At 41.1% G+C, this 22,481-nt stretch overlaps 1 protein-coding gene across 2 annotated transcripts in view; it reads left to right on the top strand.

The window, feature by feature from the left end:
* Positions 1-22,481, top strand: part of LOC131685285 (NADP-dependent malic enzyme) — a 66,459-nt gene that overhangs the window by 21,467 nt on the left and 22,511 nt on the right. The window contains exons 1-2 of one of the 2 annotated variants that reach the window (XM_058968903.1): positions 4,603-4,764; positions 17,046-17,364. In XM_058968903.1, coding sequence (XP_058824886.1) covers positions 4,721-4,764; positions 17,046-17,364 — 363 coding nt within the window. In that variant the 5' untranslated portion in view covers positions 4,603-4,720. Of the gene's footprint in view, positions 1-4,602; positions 4,765-17,045; positions 17,365-22,481 lie in introns of those variants that run through there. The other variant, XM_058968893.1, reaches the window with a different exon arrangement.

Here is a 22,481-nt window from a genome sequence, read left to right as displayed (position 1 = left end):
AACACTGTCGGCAAAAAATAATATTTTTTATAGACTCCTTGAACAATTTTCTTCAAAAGTCATCTTGTGGTTTGATTCTAGAGTAAATAGAACCGGAGATATGATCAAAAGAAAATCAAGGGTTTTGGCAATTTGCCAAAACGGGGGGTGCTCCCATGACCCGAGGGGTGGTTCAATTGTCACAAAAATTTGTGTTTTTATATATTGGCCCTAGATGAACAATTTCTCTAAATTTTGTTCAAATCCGTGGAGGTCGATTACACGTGCCTTGATCACTTCGCATGGAATGACCCATTTGCTTTCGCTTAACTCACCATTTTGATATGTTTTCCCCGTTGGATACCACCAAAAAAGTCTTAAACAAGGTCTTGGCAATTATGTCAAAAACCAAAAAATGAATTATTTTTTCCATTCAATTATTTTTTCGCTCTCATAAGTCCCCTGTACTATTTGAAGTGAGAAGATCTGACACCTTTTGATATTTTCCTGCGGGTTCAAAGAGGATTAGACGACCAGTGCGTGATGTCTTGGCAGTCCGAGGCTGTCATTAAGGGGACCTTCTTCTGGATTCGGTGTAAAATCAAGAAATATTTGAGAATTGGTACCTGACGATAATGAACTGCAAATGGTGCGTACGAGACTGGATTCTGAGGAAGTGAAGGCAGACAAACATGGCCAATAGGTATTCGGTTTCGCGAATTTGAGGATATATGACGAGCTGGTCAGAATTTTTGTGAGATCTCCGTACACTCCAATTTCACCTCTGATCACTGTGGAGATGCCGCTAACATCCAAGAAAGCTCCTATTCTCTTCGATTCCTTCATACTACCAACTTGACCTCTGAAGATTTCCTGTCCGTTTACTACCAGAACGTCCGTGGAATGAGAACAAAAACTTTTTTCTTTTTTTATTTCCACTATGTTAGTCACATTTTCTTTTTTACATTTTAACGACATTCAATTAGCTAGAGATTACTGGGTACGGAAAGTTATGAAAATTTGAGTACTCAAGTGAGAGCAAGGATGTGAAGTACACAGATCGGAAAACTAGAAGTGGCAGAGTCATTAGAACAGGCTTAATATCCTACGGACTTGACTTTTGTCTTCTGCTGATGAGGGTTGAGCTTAGGCAGCATAACTACGAATCACCCGAGTTCACCAGCATGTGTCTTGGCATAGACAGATTTGTCCATCTTTATCGTGACAACCGATTGTTCTCACCGAAATCTGGCTACGCGATGATATATTAAATTCCGAGCTTACGCTTTTTATCGCTGCGGTCGTAATTCTTCTACTAGCCATCTACGCCGCGGAGGCGGTGTTCTTATTGCGATAAAGAAAAATCTTGCTACGACTAAACTAAAAATGCGTAAATGTGAATGTATGGAACAGATTGTCGTACGCGACTCCTCTGCCAGGTCGGTCGTTATTTATTTGCTGGATTTATCTGAGGCCGAACAATGATCCTGACTTGTATAACGTTCACTCCTCTGCGTTCTAGAGCATTCTTGACAAAGCCAACTGGCGAGACAATGTACTTGTTGTTGATGATTACAACCTTCCATATCTCCGGTGGTCTTGTGATGACGATCTTAAGTGCTACATTCCAGAAAATGCGATATCGGAGCAAGAGACGGCCATAACAGAAACGTTGGCTTCTGATGGTTTATATCAAATCTGCTCTGTTAGCAACGTGTACGGACGGACACTCGATCTAGCCTTCATCAACGACACGAATGTGTTCGAACTGATCGAGCCTCCGACATCTGTACTTAAGGTAGACCCTCACCATAAGCACTTTGCTTTAAGATTTTACGCGTGTTCTAACGACGACGACGATTTTGATACAACTAATGACGACCTTAACTTTGATTTTATTCTATGAAGTCTCATCGGCCATTGGTGCAGTCAATTGGCGTGATATGCTGGATGAGAATGATTTAGATCAGGCAGTTTCGGCGTTCTATGAGGCCATATAAGGAATTCTCCGCTGCAATTTCCCTAAAAACGTATCACTAAAAAGCAGATTATAAGTTTCCGTGGTGGAACGCTGAACTTGGCCGGCTGCGCATCGTACTGCGAAAGTAACGTAAGCGACTCTTACGTCACATGACCGACGACAAAAAGACTATTCTTCGTCAAATTGAACTGCAATACGAAACAGCCCGGAACAGTGCATTTGGTGAGTATCTCATCCAAGTCCAACGCAACCTGCGAAATAATCCCTTGACATTCTGGAAGTTTATAAATAGCAGAAGACGCTCCGGGGGTATTCTAGAAAATGTTTATCTTCGAGACAAATGTTCACAGTCCGCTGCCGAGTGGATGGATCTTTTTGCAGATCACTTTCGGGATGTATTTATCAGCCGTCCTATTTACCCAACGCAAGACTACCTTGAAACATTGCCAACCTACAATATCAGCCTCCCCGCCTTAACGTAAACGATGCCGATGTTTTGAGAGCTTTGTCCAGCGTTGACCCGTCGAAAGGGCCAGGTCCAGATTGCTTGCTCCCTTTGTTCATAAAACGTTGTGCCCGAGCGCTTTATGTACCAGTAAGCATTGTTTTCAAGTGCTCGATCACGAAAAATGTTTTCCCAAGTGTATGGAAAGAGACTGCTATAGTTCCTATTCATAAAGCAAGAAATACTTATAATAGTGAAAACTATAGAGGGATCTCGCTTCTGAATTGTCTGGCCACAGTTCTGGAAAAGTTTGTTTACAATGCGATGTACGCTGCATCTTCACACATAATTGATGAACGTCAGCACGGGTTTGTAAAGAAACGTTCGACTACTTCGAACTTGATGACGTACACAAGTTTTCTAGTTCCAGCCATCGAGAAGCGTCAGCAAGTTGATGCAATATATTTTGATTTCGCTAAAACCTTCGCCAAGGTGCCGCACAACATTGCGGTTATGAAACTGCAGCGACTAGGATTTCCTCGTGGATAACCAGATGGCTACAATCTTACCTTTCTGAACGATCCGCTTTTGTTGAAATCGGCACCACATGCTCAAGCGTATTTGAAACGCCAACCGATGTCCCTCAAGGAAGTCACCTAGGGTCACTTATCTTTATATTATTCATCAACGATCTCTGCAACCGCATCAAGTCTTGAAAACTGCTCTACGCTGATGATCTGAAACTCTTTCGCTCAATTGCTTCGCGACTCGATTCAGCAACTCGATTCGCGACTCGATTCAGCAAGAGGATATAGTCAATATTGAAGAGTGGTGCTCGCTGAATGGAATGCAGATCAACGTCGATAAAAGTTAGGTGGTAAGTTTCAGACGTTCGACAACTCTAAGATGCTGCGAATATACCCTTCAAGCGTGTGTCATCGAAAGCGTGGAACCGATCCGTGACCTGGGAGTGTTATTTGATAGAAAGCTTCGCTTCGCTGACCACATCACTGCGACAACGGCTAAAGCTTTTGCAACATTGGGATTTTAAAAAGAAACACAACACGATTTCGAGGATTTCTACACTCTGAAATCTATATACTGCGTGCTGCTCCGGAGCATTTTTGAGTACGCTGTACAAGTATGGGTGCCATACAACACAGTTCCAAGTAATCGATTGTTTAGCGAATAGATGTATGCTACCAGTGTTATGTCTGCTAGTCTGTGATGATACCTTGAACATTTTAATTCAATACATTTTGTTCCGTTATTCTACTGTACATTTTTTAAGTGATCACTTATACTAAATATCAGCAAAAATTCAGAAAGTTGGCCAAAAATTCAATAAAACTACAACAACTAAATGTTGATGTTCGAACAAGCGATAATGTTTCATTATGGGATAATGCATGAGAAGTCTGTAAAATATAAATTTTACAGACTTCTCATGTAATATAAATATAAATTTATAAAAGTCGAAAATGTTCTATGATTCATTCACAAATGCAAATCGAATAACTTGGAATGATTTTTTTTTGTTTTTGAATTCATATACACTTCTGAATCACGGTTAAACAAAAAAACAAGAATGGCGAAAACAAAAATAAACTTACGATGCGGAATGTGCCTGAAATATATTAAAGTTTACATTACATCATAAACATAAATAAATGCATACTAGATAGTGTACCACAGTTTCCAATCCAAACGCTTAAATCCGGTTATAACTCAATAAATTTAATATAAAATGCATTACACTTCGACTCTTCAGAAATAGCTAACATAATACGCAAACAAGCAAATTAAAACGAAACTTATCTTGACTGCCCAAAAGTTGCAAGTCGCGTCACATACTGGTTTACATTCGAAGCCATAACACACACACACACAGACTGCAGTAGCTGATGCCCAGCTGCTACTAGCTGAAGACGTTAAACGATTAAACGTGTTCGCATCATCTACACGATCACGCCTTTGGCTTATCATTGCACGACCACGCGACTTACTGTACGACTGACCGACGACGGGATGCAACGGTGGGAAACGGAATCCAATCCGCGTATTGAAATGAGATTCACTTATCAATCAGCTGTTTTACCGAATTCAGCATCTTCATTAAAAGCCGACTGCAGTTCGCCGCTAGTGTCAGTCCTATTGCAGAAGCGATTCCGCAAAGACTACTGAGGTTTGTTTTTCTTTTTGTTTGATAAGAAAGAAAATAACAGTTTTGCGTTGATCGCAGCTGTTACAGCAAATAACTGTTGAACAGTTTGATTGAATAGTGTTTTAGTTAGTGTTATAAGTGAAACCCTAAAATGTCGGCTAAAGTGTATTCTGACAGCAAGAAAAGCTCCCTGAAGTAAGTTTTATTGTGTTGTGTGCTTCTCAAATACCTTGTTTTTAGTGTCGTAAAACGAAAGTTACCAGTTATCTTGACATTAAATGTGACCATTTTGAATTGTAAGAAATGAAATCTTTTCGAATTTTCAACAAAGTTTAAAAGTCTCCAGTAAAACTATAAATTTGTATTATACATATTTCGACATCTTCAACTAGTCCCTTTCCGATACAAGCCAGTCCAATCATCAGCATCGGCTGATGCTAGGGTTCGCAATACCGACCCTTTTTGGCGAGAACCGGTACTACGGTACTGAAGCCCTCAGTACCGGTAGTACCGGTAAAGTACCGGTACTCGATTTTTTTTTAAATTTGAAATAAGCTGGAATTGAATGCTCAAACTGATGATCTTATTCTCAGATGACTGATTTATGCCGATCAAAAAACATGTTTATTGTTTTTAATTGCTTCGGAATGGCAAGACTATATTTATTTTTCATATATTTTTCATATAGGGCACCTTCTTTTATTTCGAAATGTAGGCCACTTTGAAATCAATAACTGCTAAGTGGTGCGATTTTCGTCGATGTGAACAGATGGTAAATGTATGAAACCCTATTAACAACAGTAAATCAAAGCGAGAATGGCAGTAAATCCAAGCAGGTTAATCGCATTTCCTCTCTTGCTTTTCTGAAAATTGGTTCCGACCTTTATGTCGTTTGCCTACTATTCTCTAATGCATATCAAGGCTCCTTGCTTTCCTGTAAACTATTGAGTTTTGCTGAATTTTCCGATCACCAATAATTAAAAATCGCCCCATTTGAAGCAGTTCACCAAGTCTAAAACTGTTAGCTACTAAATCGCTGCTCGTTCTTTTATAGATAAAGGTTTAAGAGCAAACCAAATACAGACATGATTTAGACCATAGTCTTATTAGGCGCCACCCAGTGAGTAATGGAAACCAATCAGAATGTCGCTAATATAACTTCTAGAATTATTATGATGATGGCCCCACCTCATTTCCACACAAAGGTGTTATCTCAACGATTTATCTAGAAGGCAAATTAATATAATTAAACGTTATCTTGCAGACCGATATTTTGAAACAGATCCCCCAGCAGAGTTAAAATATTTGTCATAAAAATTGTATAGTGCCGAAAATACCGGTACTGGCCTTTGGTCAGTACCGGTATTACGGTACCAAAAATGGGTCGGTATTCCCGGAATTTTCGAAACCGGTATTACCGGTACCACAACCCTAGCTGATGCATAAGTTAAACCCATTTCGTCATTCAATCGAAATATTGCACGGTCATGAGCACGACAGACGGAGATCTTCTCGGACACATAGAAAACCCCAAATACAAGCTTCATGATCACGGCCGTGTTTTTCCACTATCAACCGATCACTCATCAACCTTGAGCGCAGCATGCCAATTGCGTGGTAGTGAATGGTGATGAAGGTGGTGTCTGGAGACGACAGAGAAATATGAAAGATGAATGAATCCCTGGGCTTTAATTTGCGCGATCGCCGTCCTGTCTGTGTCGCCGCCCGTAGCTGATGTAAGTTGCTTAGCAACAACAACACATTCGCGAAACTATAACTGCAACACTCACACGCGTGATGCTCGCTCGATGCGGGTTAGGTTCATTAGTGTGTGGGAACCGACGCGCACGCTTTCTGTTCGTTTGTTTTGGGGTGGCGTGATATGCTGCGAAATACTTATGCAGTTTTTTTTGTTACTGAGCCGAGAACCGGCTGATTTTGTGAGTGTATTGGGAAGAGTGTTGCGATAATATGGCATAATGAAGATCTTTGGGCGAGATCGGTCAACCCTGGCCTTAGTGTGTCCTATGGAGAGGAAAAAACTATCTTGGATTAAGCTACCGCCAAACATTTCTCTTGGCAGAAAATATTGCAAACGGCGAGAAAATTGGAATTGACTACATCACCTGTGGTTGGGCGGCCGTTTGTAACCAATATACAAATTCTTTTCGGCAAATTGATGACTAAGAGAAACGAAAGATATACTTTACTCGGAAGAGATGTTGTTATTACCACTGAAAACTGACATACAAGTAAAGTTTTCAACTTCTGTAAGAAATTAAACTGTCGCTTTGAAATGACAACAGCAAGTAGCAACTTGCCACTGGTCGGCGCTTCGATCGGCCAACAATCGCTATACGGGACTTGTATGCAAACTTGGATGCAATGGTGACTCACGCATGAAAACCTGTATGCGATAGTGTTTTTAAACGTATTTTCTTTTAAATGTTTACACAGGTTTTACGGGAAAGTTTGTTCTAGCTTATATGACTGTTCTCTGTGTTATTACTGTCTCCAGATTTTTAACAAAGTTGCAAGCCTTCTTGATATGTTGTCAATAAATTTCGATTTTTTCTAAGAGTTTATCAACTCTTGTTGTTACGGCATTTAATTAGCAAGGGACTGGAAGGTGAAGCATATTTTTCAATATTAAGAGCCATAGTACTCAAGGGAGAGCTTATCCAATTTTCGAAAAATGCAGGTTGTTCAATTGTCAGTAATTTCATTGTTTCCAAGCAGTCTGATTTCTTTCTAGACATCGGCTAGACCAGGTGCTGAGAAGCTGTTATTAGTTGTGCATGTTCTAGACTGATATCCGTGTCACTAAGATCTTTGTCTTTTCCTCGCTGTTGTGCTATTACTCACTATATCTTGGGATTTGCTTAATTTCTATTGTAAACCTTTTGTTTGTTGATGTTTTTCTGTGTAAACATATCTGAAAAATATAAATGTTCAAAAAAAAATATAAGTATTGCGAGGAAAATGCAGTGTTAGTTTTAAACTGGAAATTTTTCATTCACTGCAACTACAAATAACTTTTTTTCTAGATTTAAGCAAAGATACACACTTAATTTTTTTGCCGAATCTCAGCTTTCTTCGTATCTTTTTCCGAAATCTCAACAGCTGAGACTCAGTAAACATTGTTTTTTGCTGAGATCTCAGTAAAATTGACGTTTGAGTGCTGAGACTCGAAAAATATTTCTTGAGCGTTTTTTCAAAAAGACATACCTACAATGAGTGACTCTCTTCGTTTACTTTCTCTTTACAGATTTTTACGACGTAACTATAGCACTTTTCACTTATTTTACAGTACAGATCAAAAGACGGCGGTTTTTACTAGCATATTATGCAAAGAGTTGAGGGATAAATGTTAAAGCGACCTAATTATTAACAGAAGAGAAAGTAAACAAAGAGAGTCACTCATTGTAGATATGTCATTTTGAATAAAAGATCCTAGATTTCACCGAAAATCAGCAAACCAATCTCACTTTACTGAGATACAGTTTATAAATTTGCTGACCGCACGGCTGTTGGAAAATTACCGAACCGAATTGAGTGTGTATGAATAGAAGTTAATAATTGATGCATTATTTGTCTGGAAAACTTTCCATGCACGATTATGACACGCCATACATATTTTGTCATCAATACACACTTACGACTCGTGTGAGTGCGACTTTTGTTTACATTTTTAGTAAAAACTCGCACTATATTCAACCGATCTTTGAAATAATTGGGAGATTAATTCAGAATAGATAGATGCATCAATTGTCTTCTCTGAATTCTAAACTTTAAAAATCGTTTTCTCGAAATGTGCCAATTGGTGCTTTCCATAAGATACCACAACAGTAAGGATTTGAGGTGTTCGCCATAGTACTTAGCTAATTACAGTGACGGACAAAATAAAATAGCTTATCATCTTGTCGACCATAAGGATGTACATCTCTTTACAACCACCTTTGCAGGGTTTCTTATCCTTCTTGGCACTACTCGTTCCTATTTATCTGCTAGCAGGAGCTGAGAGTTCCTCGGCGGCGGTATTTCACCCGTTACCGATGCCTATTTTCGCGATCCATTTAGCTGTCAGCCACTACGTATGAGTGATCATCGGCGGTGAAATTTTGTACAGACAACGATATCCCGATTTTCTACAACTTCTCTTGTATGCCCTCCTTAGCTCCCGTTGCTAGCCCGCTGAGCGACATCTGCTGTATAACTGGTCTACTCAACACACTGTTGCTAATATAAGATTGTCGGAACGTGAACCGATCCATGAGAGAAGCCGACCAACTTGACATACATTCCTTTCCAATTACACCCTTACAAGGTTTCTTCCTTGTTTTTTTTTTCATCGACTTGTTTCTAGAGTGACTAGACTCAAATGACATTTTATGTGTCAAAACCGCTGGGGTTTGAACGCTCAAAACCTGCTCACGGGCCTGCTTAGGTATGTCGCACGTTGATTGAAACGAAATTACTCAACTACCAAGCAACGAATGCGAACTGCAGAAAGAAATATGTTTCTTCAATTCTTAATGGTTTATATTGAAATATTTTATTATACAACAGAAAATATTAAAATGTATTATCGAAAGATTCATTCGCTTGCTTTCTTTTACCGATAGCTGATTCCTTCTCGTATCAGCACGCACCAAGTCACGCTCGATCTGTAGAAGTGTAAAATACATATACACAGTACGTTCGACCAGCAATCTACGACTGATTTTGCAGTTTGTGTTTTAACAGGCACTCCATATTGACGGCTCTGCTCGGGATAGATATGGATTTTTTAGCAGAGAAGCCTTATATATATAATATATTCAACTCAAATGTTTCTGAACCGGTTGCTACACGATTGGTTAAAATTCATCGAATGATTGTAAACCTTTCTTAGAAAGTTTTTCATATTTCCAAATGTCAACTAGCCTCAGGTTCTAGAGTAACAAAAAAATGTGAAAAAATGGCCGAACATACTACAATCGAATGGGATGGAAAGGTTGGGTGTGATGGGGAACGATCGGTTAAAATTTCAGAAAAATGTGAATATAAGTCACAACACATGCAAACCTGTAGACGACAAAGCTTGATGTTTCACATATTTTAAAGTAGGGCTGTACTGACTCATGTGTTTTCCATACAACTGAGCCATATTTCAGGGTTAAGCAAACGAGAGACTTCAAGCAGTAATGGTCTGCAAAGTATTTGGATATTCTCATTACTAACCCTAAATAGTGTGATGATTTTGCGATTATATAGTTTGTATGCTGATGTCAATTAATTATCGAAAAAAAATCGTGATTTTTGACATAGCTCTATCAATTGTGGATCCCCCAATACAACAATCGGGCGTTTTTTCTCAATAACCAATTTTGTAGGATTTAGTGCCATTTGGTTGATTTCGAACCACTCCACAAAGCTGCTCCGAATTTCGAGGTAGCTTGAGGCCATCAGCAAATGAAAACCGTGAATATTCCTAGCGAAACTCGACGTTGTTGAGATATAGGAAAAATATTAAAGGACCGAGATGATCGCCTTGCGGAATACCAGACGAGGTGAAGAACTTTTCAGCTTGAGCTTGAGCTTGTGCGACCATCCCTAGCTGCTACTCCGTTATCGATCTGGACTAGCTGAAGTTGCACATGGAATCAGTAGATAATTATGCTTGGGAGTAGCAAAACATCTTTCAATGTGCAACTCCTGGTAATCCTAAAGTGTTTATTGATCAATACCGGCGCCGGCCAGGCCCGAACGTAGATCGCGGAAGGAAAGGGAAGGAATTGTTAGTCCGATACTTGCTTTTGCTAGAGGCCGTATATACTACTGCGCGCTCCACAAGTATCACGGGAGGAGGATATTTGTTAGTAAGTATAGAAGTTGGATCTACTTCTTCTTTACCGACGCCAGAGAGGTGACTCCACATCTGGACGAGATATCGATCCATCAACTCATGGACCGGGGACCAACGGCTTTACTTCCCTTCCGAAGGAAGACGTGACCACAGATTTTTTCACCTCAGAAAAATCTCAACGACCTCGGATGGAATTGAACCCAGGCCAACTGGAATGAGTGGCGGTCACGCTTACCACTCAACCACCGGTGCCGTCTAGACGAGGTGAAGAACTTTTCGGATCGATAATCGCCTATATTGACAAATAGGTGACAACGTAACCGCATGGAAAGCCTGGGGCAGTGCTCATTTCTCGTTGGAGAAAAAGAAAACTTTTCAGAGAGTAGTTTGCAAATCCCCTGTGAACTATAACTCAAACACCCTCCATAGTCCATCGCTGAAGGTATCTCGGACTCATATCTTTGCTCGCTTGCAAGAATCCAGAATGTTTTAGGATCGAACTTCAACCTACGTTGCGCGTTCCACATGTAATTGGTATGGCACCGCTTAGCTTTGTGTACACAATGCTCTAACCACAAGCTTAGGGTACCTTTTCAGTATGACAATTTTAGTCGCATTGAATTGTCTCAACCCGGCTGTTTACTCAACGGTCATCATTGTCGAGAATTTCGCTCGTTAATGCTATTGTGGTCGGCTCTATTAAAATTATAGCGAACGGTGCCGATTCGTTTCAGGTCCAGCATTCAGAGGAGGGTGATGTTCAACAAATTTCGACAACGGGAACGGTGCTGCGGTAATGTTTGGCATATAGTAAATTTCCGATTATATCGTAACATTCATTCGAACTTGCTACAAAATAATTATCGATTTCTGTGTGTTCATACCACCGACGTTCTGGTAATATATTTGGAGGTTGGCAAACTGCGGTTGACTCGAAGCAAGGAACGGATCAGCGCTTGCATTGATGAAATCCGTTGTCGTTTGCGTCGACTCGGAAAACCACTTTACCACCCCCGCTCTCAGGATCAGAACGACTGTCTGTCTGTAGTCGTTTTAGAGCCGAGTACGTTGTGATGAGACGTATTCGCTTATCCCGGGATGCGAGCTGAACGCATTGGATCAATCGGTTCATTAAAATATACCAACTTAATTGACTTTCGAGCCCGACGCAAGTTGTACTGGTGCTACCGGCCATTGTGACGATAAAGGTGTCTCGATTCGGAGCAGTATCGATGCATTCTAAATCCTGAGTTCGCTGGCCATCATGAAATGCACGGAAATACACACCTTTCCGTGGAATCGAGAAGCCCAAATTACGGATCTTGTTAAAATAATATCTACCTAGTCAATCGTCGCTATTGCTAAAATTCGAACTTTGGCGGATGTGTGGATTTAAGATCCCAGGTCTTTAGAACTGTATTTGACTCCCTTCGAATGCATTGAATGACTATCCTGTCGAATATCCACTGGAACGAAATTCACGACAATGATGATGTCAACGTTGCAGTCCAGACCTTCTCCAATGTTATGAGCTATGCTATCGATCGCTATGTACCCAAAAGAAGCGCCCTTCAATCAAAATACCCTGCGTGGCAAACCGCCGAGTTGAGACGGTTGAAAGCGACTAAAAGAGCCGCTCTGAAGAAGTACTCCAAGTTTGGGGGCTACGTGCTGCGACAACACTACGTTCATGTTAACCAAGTCTATAAAAAGACATCGAAGCGTTGCCATGCCGATTACTTGCGAAACGTGCAACGTAAGTTGAAGTCCGAACCTAAAACATTCTAGAAGCATGTAAACGAGCAAAGAAAGGAATCCGGGTTGCCTTCGACGATGAGCTATGGAGGGCGTATGAGCTCTAGTTTATAGGAGATTTGCCAACTATTCTATGAAAAGTTCGCGAGTGTTTTCTCCAACGAGAAACTGGCACCGACACTCAATGTACCTCAATCATACCAATCTTTAAGCTCTATTAATATCGACAATAATATGGTACAACTTGCGATTGGCAAAATGAAGGCTTTAACCTCGGCAGGCTCAGATGGTTTACCAGCTATTATTCTTAAAAAATGCTCTGCCGGTCTAATTGAACCTCTTTGTTATCTATTTCAACTGTCGCTAACAACCGGAGTATTTTCCGAACTCTGGAAGTCCTCCTTCATATATCCAGTTCACAAAAAAGGTAATAAAAAGGAAGTCGATAACTACCGCGGCATTACAACGCTAAGCGCAGCTCCTAAGCTGTTTGAAATGACTGTGTTGGAGCCCATCTTCAGCCACTGCAAACAGTATATCTCCGAGACTCAGCATGGATTTATGCCGAAACGTTCAACATCTACGAATCTTCTGTCTTTCACAACATATGTGACAGATGCCATGTCTGACGGCCTCCAAACTGACGTTAATTACACGGACCTTTCAGCTGCATTTGACAAGATTAATCACGCTATTGCAGTTGCAAAGTTGGGTAGGCTTGGTTTTGGTACTAATATTCACCGCTGGATGCAATCGTATCTCAGTAATCGTCGTCTAGCAGTCAAGATAGGTGATTGTGTATCCGAAGAGTTCTTCGCATCATCTGGCATTCCGCAAGGCAGCCATCTCGGTCCATTGATTTTTCTTCTGTATTTCAACGATGTCAACTTTTGTTTGGAAGGACCACGGTTGTCTTTCGCTGACGACCTCAAGTTATACCACAGAATCCGAAATATTGATGATGCAGCTTTCCTTCAACGCCAACTGGTAACCTGTGCGGGAATGGTGCGAAATCAATCGAATGCTCCCAAGTCCCAAGAAATTCACAGAACGTAATTCCTCCAGAAAAAAACGCCAATTCGTTTCGAATACTGTCTAGCAGAATCCACGATTGACAAAGCGAATTGTGTCAAAGATTTTGGAGTTTTCCTCGACGAACAACTGACGTTTAAGCAGCATATCAGCTATATTGTCACAAAAAAACATCCCGCTGCTTGGGGTTCATTATGAGAATATCTAAGCACTTTTCAGATATTTACTGCTTGAAATCTCTTTACTGATCACTCGTTCGTTCAACACTGGAATATTGTTCCGTTGTGTGGAATCCTCATTATCTCAACGGTGTCCATCGAATTGAGACAGTACAGCGCAGATTTGTTCGGTTTGCCCTTCGTCGAATGCCCTGGCACAACCCTCACCAGCTGCCAGGTTACGAAAGTCGTCGTTTGCTTATTGGACTAGACACATTGTATGGGTGGCGGGACCTATGCCGTGTTATGACGATTTCGGATATTTTGCACGATCGAATCGACTGTCCTGAACTTTTTAGTGCGATAAATATGAACGTTCGTCCTTGTTCTCTTCGCAATAATATATTCCTCCGATTACCTCTTCGCCGGACTAACTATGGAGTTAACGGTGCCATCATTGTTTTGCAGCGGACCTTCAACAGAGTTTCGTCCGAGTTTGATCTTCACAATCCACGTTGCAGATAACAATCTATTTTTTTTAAATATATTAAGAAATTATCATTAGGACCACACTGCGTCTGTTGATACATATTAACTATAAATAAATAAAGAAAGAAATAAATAAAAATCCCTAATGGAATTTCGTTCTTACACGATATGAGTAATGTTTTGCGAAAATTACCATTAGTAAGTCTCGAACCGAGGTACCTTGCGTTGTCTTTCACGGCAAGTGCGCTGCTTTTGCTGCCTTATTTTCAAGAGAAGTTGCATAGCAAAAAAATCCACAGCATTATATCGGCTTTGAATTCGCTACATAATAGCACTAAATGCATATGTAAAATATGTATGCTTTAAAGAACCTTGAAGCATGTATGCGTTATGTCAGATTTATATACATTTACAGAGCAAACGATGATGCTATTATGCTAATATAGAGCTTGATTGCTTCAATGCAACATTAGTGCAAATGTGTTGCCAATATTGTGCAATGACTTTATGCTTATGGTTACTTGGGTATCTTATATGAGTGACGCGAAATCGTGAAAAACTGTTACTCTACACGGATCGTAGTTCGATGACCATAAAATTCGAAGTGGCTAGCTAACTTTGTTTGGTAGGAAACTTGTTGCAGATTGGTACAAAAATCAATTGACCCCGAAAGACCACGAAACAAAAAAACAATATTAGAAAAGGAAACAAGAAGATTGGTACGTCATTCTAATAGGGACACGTCTCACTTTGATTCAGGCAATGTCAAGAGAAATCCGATAAGTAGAAAGAAACTATTTTTTTGAAGTTCGTAATAAGTTGGAATGTGAAGGGTCGTCAAACGGTGGGATAACAAAATTCTCACAAGTTTCCTATCTCATGCCTCCACGCGAGTCTAAGTCTATTGATGACATTTGGTCCTTAGACCGGCGACGACTGGGTGCTATCAGCCTTCTGCCGATAGTAGCAGAATGAGAGGGTGCGAACAGATCTAGTCGAGAAAACATTGCCGTAAAAATGAATAGTTGATCGGAAATTAGCCCCAATACGAATAATCTGACTAGTATCTATGATCACGGGTCAATACGTATTGAAAATTCGCCGCGTCTGTTTTTATGAACCTAATTTCAAGCTCCGTTATTGCTAACAAGCCCGTGCATCAGGTTAACAATCCTTTATATTTCCCTCCAGTGTTCGTTATTATCGCTCGTATACTTGTATTCCACAAATCTGATATGGAAAATAAGAAATACTTTCCCTGATTTATAACATCTCGCGCTATTTTTGCCTATATAATGTGTCACTTCGAGTGGAGTTCAAATTGCTTTTGTTTAGGGAACATAGTATACTCTCGGTAGCCGGCTGCCCAGAGTTTAAAAAAAACCAAAAACTAAAGAAGATCTCTTTTTCGAGTGATCGTGCACTCGAAGACTAACTAAACAACTACGTAATAAAATATGCTTTACAGGTCGCATCGCTTGCTTGGAGCGAATCCTAGACCTGATACCCTTCCAAACTACCAACTCCGCGACACCTATGGAAGAGTCTGATGAATCGTCGTCCTTCCGTTAAGTAGGTGGAGCATCAACACTTCCTGGCTACCTTATCCTTTATCCTTCCCCGTGAACGATGGAGATGGGGGCGGCCGGCAATGATGGCTATCATGCTGTTGAGGTTTTAATATGGGTCGAATTGGTATGAATTCCTACTTACCATTTCCTAAGCAACTCTTATTAGATAATCAGCAGTCAAACATGATGAAGTCAGTGTGCAATCCGCCAAAATCATCGTCACAACGCAACGCAACGCAACGCAACGCAACGTAATAAGTTGGAATGTGAAGGTGGTGAATATATTCTACTCTCACCTTTCTCATCAAAGTATCGAAAAAAATCGATAATAAATGAAAGAAAAATTTTAACATGACCAACTGCATTTTTGCGATGGTTTCATTGTTTTGTCCGACACTGTATGTATCTATAGCCAGTAAATTTCAAAAAATGCACAAATTCCTCGCACACATAGTTGCTCGATACTAATCAAAACATTAATTTCAAAACACCAACATACAATTGCGTCATTAAATGACAGCATGAACGAATCATCACAGACGATGACGTTTTCGCATATGCTTCAACAAATGAAATGTCGCGAACGAGGGGAATAACGCACACTGCGATCGGTATAGCGCTGCGATTAACACATTTACCACAGCTGTGTATACAGCACGAAAGTAACCCCCTTTTCGGGTGGCTATACGTATTTATTTTGTATACCGTATCAAAGATATAACAGTGCTCGTGTGCGATCTACGCAAAACATCTGATTGCTGCACACAGCAGCGCGATATGCAGGTATGCAAAGGGCCTGATTCTTTGATCGTTCATTGAGTTTAATTAACAAACACACTCACAATGAAAATGTAGTTTACCACAAAAGTGCGTAAAAATTAAAAAAAAATACGCGATTGTTTACGACAGCTAACAAAAATTTGTTTTGGACCTATTGAAATGAAACTCAAGATTTCCCCTCGCAAACTACTGCGACACGGGTACAAAACAAGTGATAACATAGGAGTGTTGACAGCTAAAATAAGACAATGAACTGATTCATGTTCTCTTCTAATTTTAATAATAGACTAATGCTGTTTTCGATTTAGGATTTTGTTTACAAAATCCTTATGAAATTGAAAGAATCGAGCGATCCTACCCTGACCCAGATTTAAATACAAAATCAACATAAGCAATCCATGGATAGTATTGCTAGCTTATATTTATGACATTATCACGCTTCAATCAAATAGCTGCTCTATTGAAATCGTTGAGTGACAGATTTTCCTATGAACAGCCGCTATCATCCCATTGTTAGCATGAGTACATAAGATTACAAGCAAACACGGGGAAAAGAACGAAAATACAGCCAGGGAAAAGCGTAGATATTGCGTCTTCTTCATCAGTTGAAACGAAGGCAGGGACGAATGACGTCCAGTCTATGTACGACCCAAAACGCGCGTGATGTAACACTGCTGATAGTACATTTTCTCGCACAGCTTGAACCACTTCGGTCCATCGACAACAGTTATCCAGTGATCTTTCATATCCTCGCAAAAAAAAGTTCAAATAAAAAAAATCAGTGAAAATGTTATCAAGATACAGCAAATTAATCCGCGTATCCACCCTTTCTCAACATTTCAGTGGTAGATACCAACCTGAGAACGCCAGCGGGAAAACACACACCACAGCAGGCTGCATGACCAACGGCATTGGCAGCCTGAGCACCAGCGCCTCCCGTAATGCAACAGCGGCAGCCGCAGCAGTCTGTAGTGAGCTGTCAAACGGAAAAGAAGCACTCCAGAGCAAAGCGGCTCTAGCAGGTAGTTCCATCTTTAACATCAGCACCAACATGAGTGAACCGAGTCGTGATCGTCTCGGCCAGTGGCCAGCGGAATCCGATGGTGAAGTTGCCGGTGGAGTACCCGGATTCTCCCGGCTGCGCAACGGACGGTTTAACAAGGTGAGTACTGACCAAAGCTAAATTTATCAAATCCAAACAAATATTGAAACGAAGACAGTTTATCGAAAACGACCTTCCTCCATATCGATTTATCATTAAACTTCCAAACTGTTCACCCACCCCACCCCAGTATCGGAAATCGGAAGTTGTGAAAAGTGTAAAGTCATCCTAGACAATGACACCCAGCGTCGACGGTTGTTCGCGTGCCCCAATCGATAGGCACCGTCGTGTCATTTCAAATTCAAATACCCCGTACCGATCTGCAGCAAGCAGGCGTTCGGTGGCGACACTAATGAAAGAAGTGTTTGCTCCAATTACTGTCTGTGCGTTCAGAATTGCCCTCGGATCCACCTTGACCTTGACCTATAAAATAAGGTCAACCCGCGAAACTCGAACTGCACTCTGTGCAGGACGCGATTTTCCACTGCTGAGTGCCTCCGTATCATATAGTAACTGCGCGAAGCGCAGCTCATCAATATTTGGTAACATTTAACGTTCCGCAAGATTTGAGGCTTCTATTGCAAAAAAAATATCCAATCAATCGCCTACTGCCCGAGCGTATTTCGTCATGTTTTCATTCTCTTTTTTATTTTGTTGGTTGCGCTCACAACACAACAACGTAAACCACCCTCACGATTAAGGTTTTATTTTCGTTGACGTTTCTCTGCACCTGCGCAGTATACGGCCCTTCTCGGATGTGAGGTGAGTGTTGCGAATTGGCAGCCGAGCGAGGACTTTTCCGTTCTAAGAGCATTCGCTGCTGATTGCGTGTCATCGCTTCACAGTGTTTAGTGACCGATTTATGAACCTATCATGTTTATAAACGCTAACGTTTCGAGTCTATAGGACTTGGGGAAAAATGCTGATAATTTGTATAAACTCGAAATGTTGATGCACGCCGGCGATTGGGTCATTCATCGCACGATTTCATTCACGTTGGTTATTTTGTTTTTGCTTCTTTCGCTGGCCAAGCAAACGCGGGGCATATACCGTGTAGAAGTGTTACTCGCCTGGTCTGAGTGCCATTTAGCCTAGGTCGGTGGAAAACTAGGTATGTAAAATTAAAGATTAATCGGCATTGATAGGGGGTGCTATATTAATTCCGTTTAAAAATATTAACCGGCTTCTATAGAGGATTGAATAGTTTGGACGAGCTCTGAACCTAGAATTCTCGACAAACATATGATTACGGCCTAAAAGCCAACTGTCAAAATCCACTTTGAATGGAAATTCCAGACAAACCGTTACTGGTCGAACACAGTTCACAACAGTTTATGAAAGAGAAAACTTTTCTTGGCGTGTAACGGTTTGTCCGGAATTTCCATTCAAAGTGGATTGTGACAGTTGGCTTTTAGGCCGTAATCATATGTTTGTCGAGAATTGAATTGGAACCGCCTGGTTGTAAAACAATTATTTTGTGGAGAATTGCAATGGTAGTACAGAGGAACAATTTCTTGAAAAGAGGATATTGTAGGGCGAAATTCAATGTAATTTTTGTGTAGAATCAAGAATTCATTTCAACAAACTTTAGAGAACGGTGTCCTGAAAATTACTGTGTTCCCCTTACTCTGAATTCTATCAACTCGAAAGCATCATTACCCGAAAAGCCTTATTGCCACCGATTTCATTTACTCAGAATGCTTTATTATCCCTAATTCCGTTACCCTGAATACCAGTACTCCTGATTATAGGACCCCGAATCACATTATCTCGTATACCCTGAATACTCCATTAACAATATTTCGAAGACTTTCTATAGCATTTACTCAAGGAAAAATTTGATCGATCAATTGATTGGTTGTTGAGAGATCGTGGGCACTAAAAACGAAGTAAAACTTTGGTGCAAGATTTTGATGGGGCTTTTGGATTTTAGTGAGACCAGCGCCTTGCTCTCTGCTCCGTCAAAACAGGAACGATTACAGTAAACGCTATAACGTCCGAGCCTCTGCGGCCAACCGAGTGACAGCGAGAAACTGAGCTGGAGCAGAGACTGGAATTAGAATTGCGAAATCGTCGCGCCGAACTTATATAATATGTTTACCTTCGATCTTCCAAATCTACCCGCTGGCTATAAAAAGTCACTTTTCTGTCATGATACTAGCATCTCTGCCACAGGTAGGCGTCTTCGAATTATCTGCAGTCGACTGCAACGAAGCTTGAATATTATCAATGATTACCTGAAAAAAGTGGAAAATTTCCACTAATGCGGCAAGAACACAATTGATTGTTTCCGCATAAGCCAAGAGCGGACCCTTGTTTTCAGGGCGGCCTAGGTGGCTCTACAAGAATTTCGGATTTTCGTATAAAGTAAACAAATAACTACTTTTACCGTGTATTCTCCCACAACTCTTCACTGCTGGTCGTTTTTACGGTCCACTGCTGGTGGTGATCGTTGGCTGCTATCGCAGCGGTCCTTGGCGTTTATCTAGGGAGGTGAGCTTGGCTCCTTTGTTGGAACCTCCCTAGCGACGTTAGCGAATTATCGCCGGATCAACTTGCTCGCCGCAAGTGATCCCGGAAGTCCCTGTGATCTTCCCAGGGGGAACCTTTGTCCGCCCTGCTTCGTTCTCATTGGCGATTAACTGTGGATGAGAGCTTGGCTCGTTCGACTGATCCTCCAAAGTGAGAACTGTGGGTGTTCGGTTTCTTGTTATTTAGCCGGTGTAACGAAAGAACTCCTTTGCAATTAGCTAACCCCTTTTGGCGAAACGACACCACACTATACACTGTGCCCGAACAACGGGCCGGCTATCTCGACGGGTAAGTTTACCGTCGCACTCGCGCACTTCGCTACACTGGCTATCGTGGCAGAAAACTGTCCCGAAAACTAAACACGTAATCTCCTCTTGCACTCCACCAAAATAAACACATACCAGTCTAACCACATCTGTCATCACCGATGCTCTGCATTATCAGCACACATTTTCCGCGAGAGGAGAGCGATGGTCTACCTAATCCCCAAGGATGCAAAATGCCTACCTTTTCTGCGGCTGTAATTTTTCTGCCTACATTCTCATTTCTCTCTCGATGCTGCTGTCATTCGCTAGTGCAGGACGCCCAGCGCTGTACGGCTGCCTGTGTGCAAAGCAGTAACATGACAAAAAACTACTGTCCCCAGTACAGCCACCAGACGCGAGCGGTACAGCTTCTCTTTCCTTATTTTACATTTTTTAATATTTTCAATCTTTTTAATATTTTTATTCAAAAATTACGACAATGAATGCGGCTCATTTACGCCACGGCCGGCATCAACGCTTTCGTGTGCGGGCCTCTCCCTTTGACTATGCAGAGAAAAATGTACAAAGCGAGAGAACAAACTTTACTACGCCACACTCTCACCGAGCAGTCGGAGTATAGCAGCAAAACAAAAATGTATTCTACTGCTGTACGGGAAAATGTACTCGGTTTGGCCACCGTTCTGGCAAGAGCTGTAGTGATGCGTCGCTGTAGCGGGCTGTACGGCTTGTACAAATGTAATACCGAAAAAAATGTAGTTTATTGGTACCGTTGGCATCCCTGCTGATCCCTATGTTACTTATTCACAAACATAAAACAAAAATTATCTGCACGAACGAAACGAAAATGAACAGATATTACAAGAAAAAGAACGGTACCGAATAGCAGTGAGCATAATTTTATATGTCAACAAATACACTCTACGGAATGTATACCCAAAATAATGGTATATTTTCACCCAGCGCTAAAAAAATATATATATAAAAAAACGAAATGCGAGCAACCTGCTTGCAGTAAATCAAAGGGACGATGTCAAAGTATAAGTCGAGGATCTACGCGGATTGCTTTCTTTCTTTGACAGATTCCATTTGATTTGCTACAAGTAGATTTCTCTCGTGCAGTGTCAGTATCAGCTAGGCTCGGCTTCTCACTTCCATGCTGTTGGTCGCCTTAGACATTTGTGCCCATTTATAGAAGTGATATCTGCATTCATCCGTTTTGTACCATCATCATCTTACGTTGTGGCGGAGCTCAAATATTTATAATCGATTTTGTATGCTGTAACCTTTGACCTATTTTCAGTAGGTCACTACAGAAGGCTACAAATATCGAAATCGATTCGGAAGATATTCTGCCTCGCGGACCCCTAGTGACTGCTTCACGCCTCCCGGAACCGGCATAATGTATTGCGTGTTGCCTATCTCACATAAAGAAAGGCTATGCAATCCCACCAAAAATCGACTTTCCAATCGAGATCCGGGGGTCGATGATCCTATACCATTCGACTCAGTTTTTTTTTTTTTTTTTTTTTTTTTTTAAAATTTATGTCATGTTTATTGTAAAATTTGTAATTATTCACAGTTCAATTCTTAAACTAAATAACAAAGCTTGCATATTTATAACGTTATCGCATTGGTTAACAAAGTTTGTATAGGCAATAAATAATTTAAGAACTTTTGCCTTTGCGTCTCTGCGTACTCCATTCAACGTTGGTGCACTTAAGTCCTTGAATGAAAATCTCCTCCAGCCCCGGAGGAGAAACGAAATTTCTTGTTGTAGTATGACCCATGCTGCAGCTACTCGAGGACACATACTGAACTTGTGCTCCACTGTTTCAACTGGTGCAGTGCAGTGTAGACAATTCTCTCCGTCTACGCGTCGCATGATGAACAGCAGCCGACGATGAGAGATTTTTTTGTTGACGAACAGAAATAAATCGCTCCGTTGTTGGGATGTGAGTTCTCGTATTCGATGGATATTGTTCCATACCCGTCGCCATTCAATTTCTGGATTCTCTCTTTCCACCTTCGGTTCTTCGGTTCTCTCCACGTATACTCTGTGGATGAGATCGGTGGAGGGATTTTGTTGGATTTGGGTGGGTAAGTGTGGTAATTCTTGTCGGATTATTTTCAAACAGGGACAGTCGGCGGGAGAAATCGCAGGTCGATTTGTATCTTGGAGGAAAGCTCTATAGAAGGGGATAGAATCGATCTCTTTGAGGTGGCGATTAATCAGCAAGGCTTTGCATTTAAACGCCGGGAGCTGAAGTTTGAGTCCGCCCAACTCCCGATCTCGCGCCAGCTGTTGTATTGGTATTCGAGCTGGTAGTCCGCGCCACAAAAAGGTTCCCATCGATGCAGTCAATTTTGCTGTGTGGGCAC

Source organism: Topomyia yanbarensis, chromosome 1 (genome assembly GCF_030247195.1).
Source record: "Topomyia yanbarensis strain Yona2022 chromosome 1, ASM3024719v1, whole genome shotgun sequence".
In the NCBI taxonomy this organism is placed as follows: domain Eukaryota; kingdom Metazoa; phylum Arthropoda; class Insecta; order Diptera; family Culicidae; genus Topomyia; species Topomyia yanbarensis.
The sequence above is the reverse complement of the archived record's forward strand: the minus strand, read 5'-3'. Positions and strand labels throughout refer to the sequence as shown.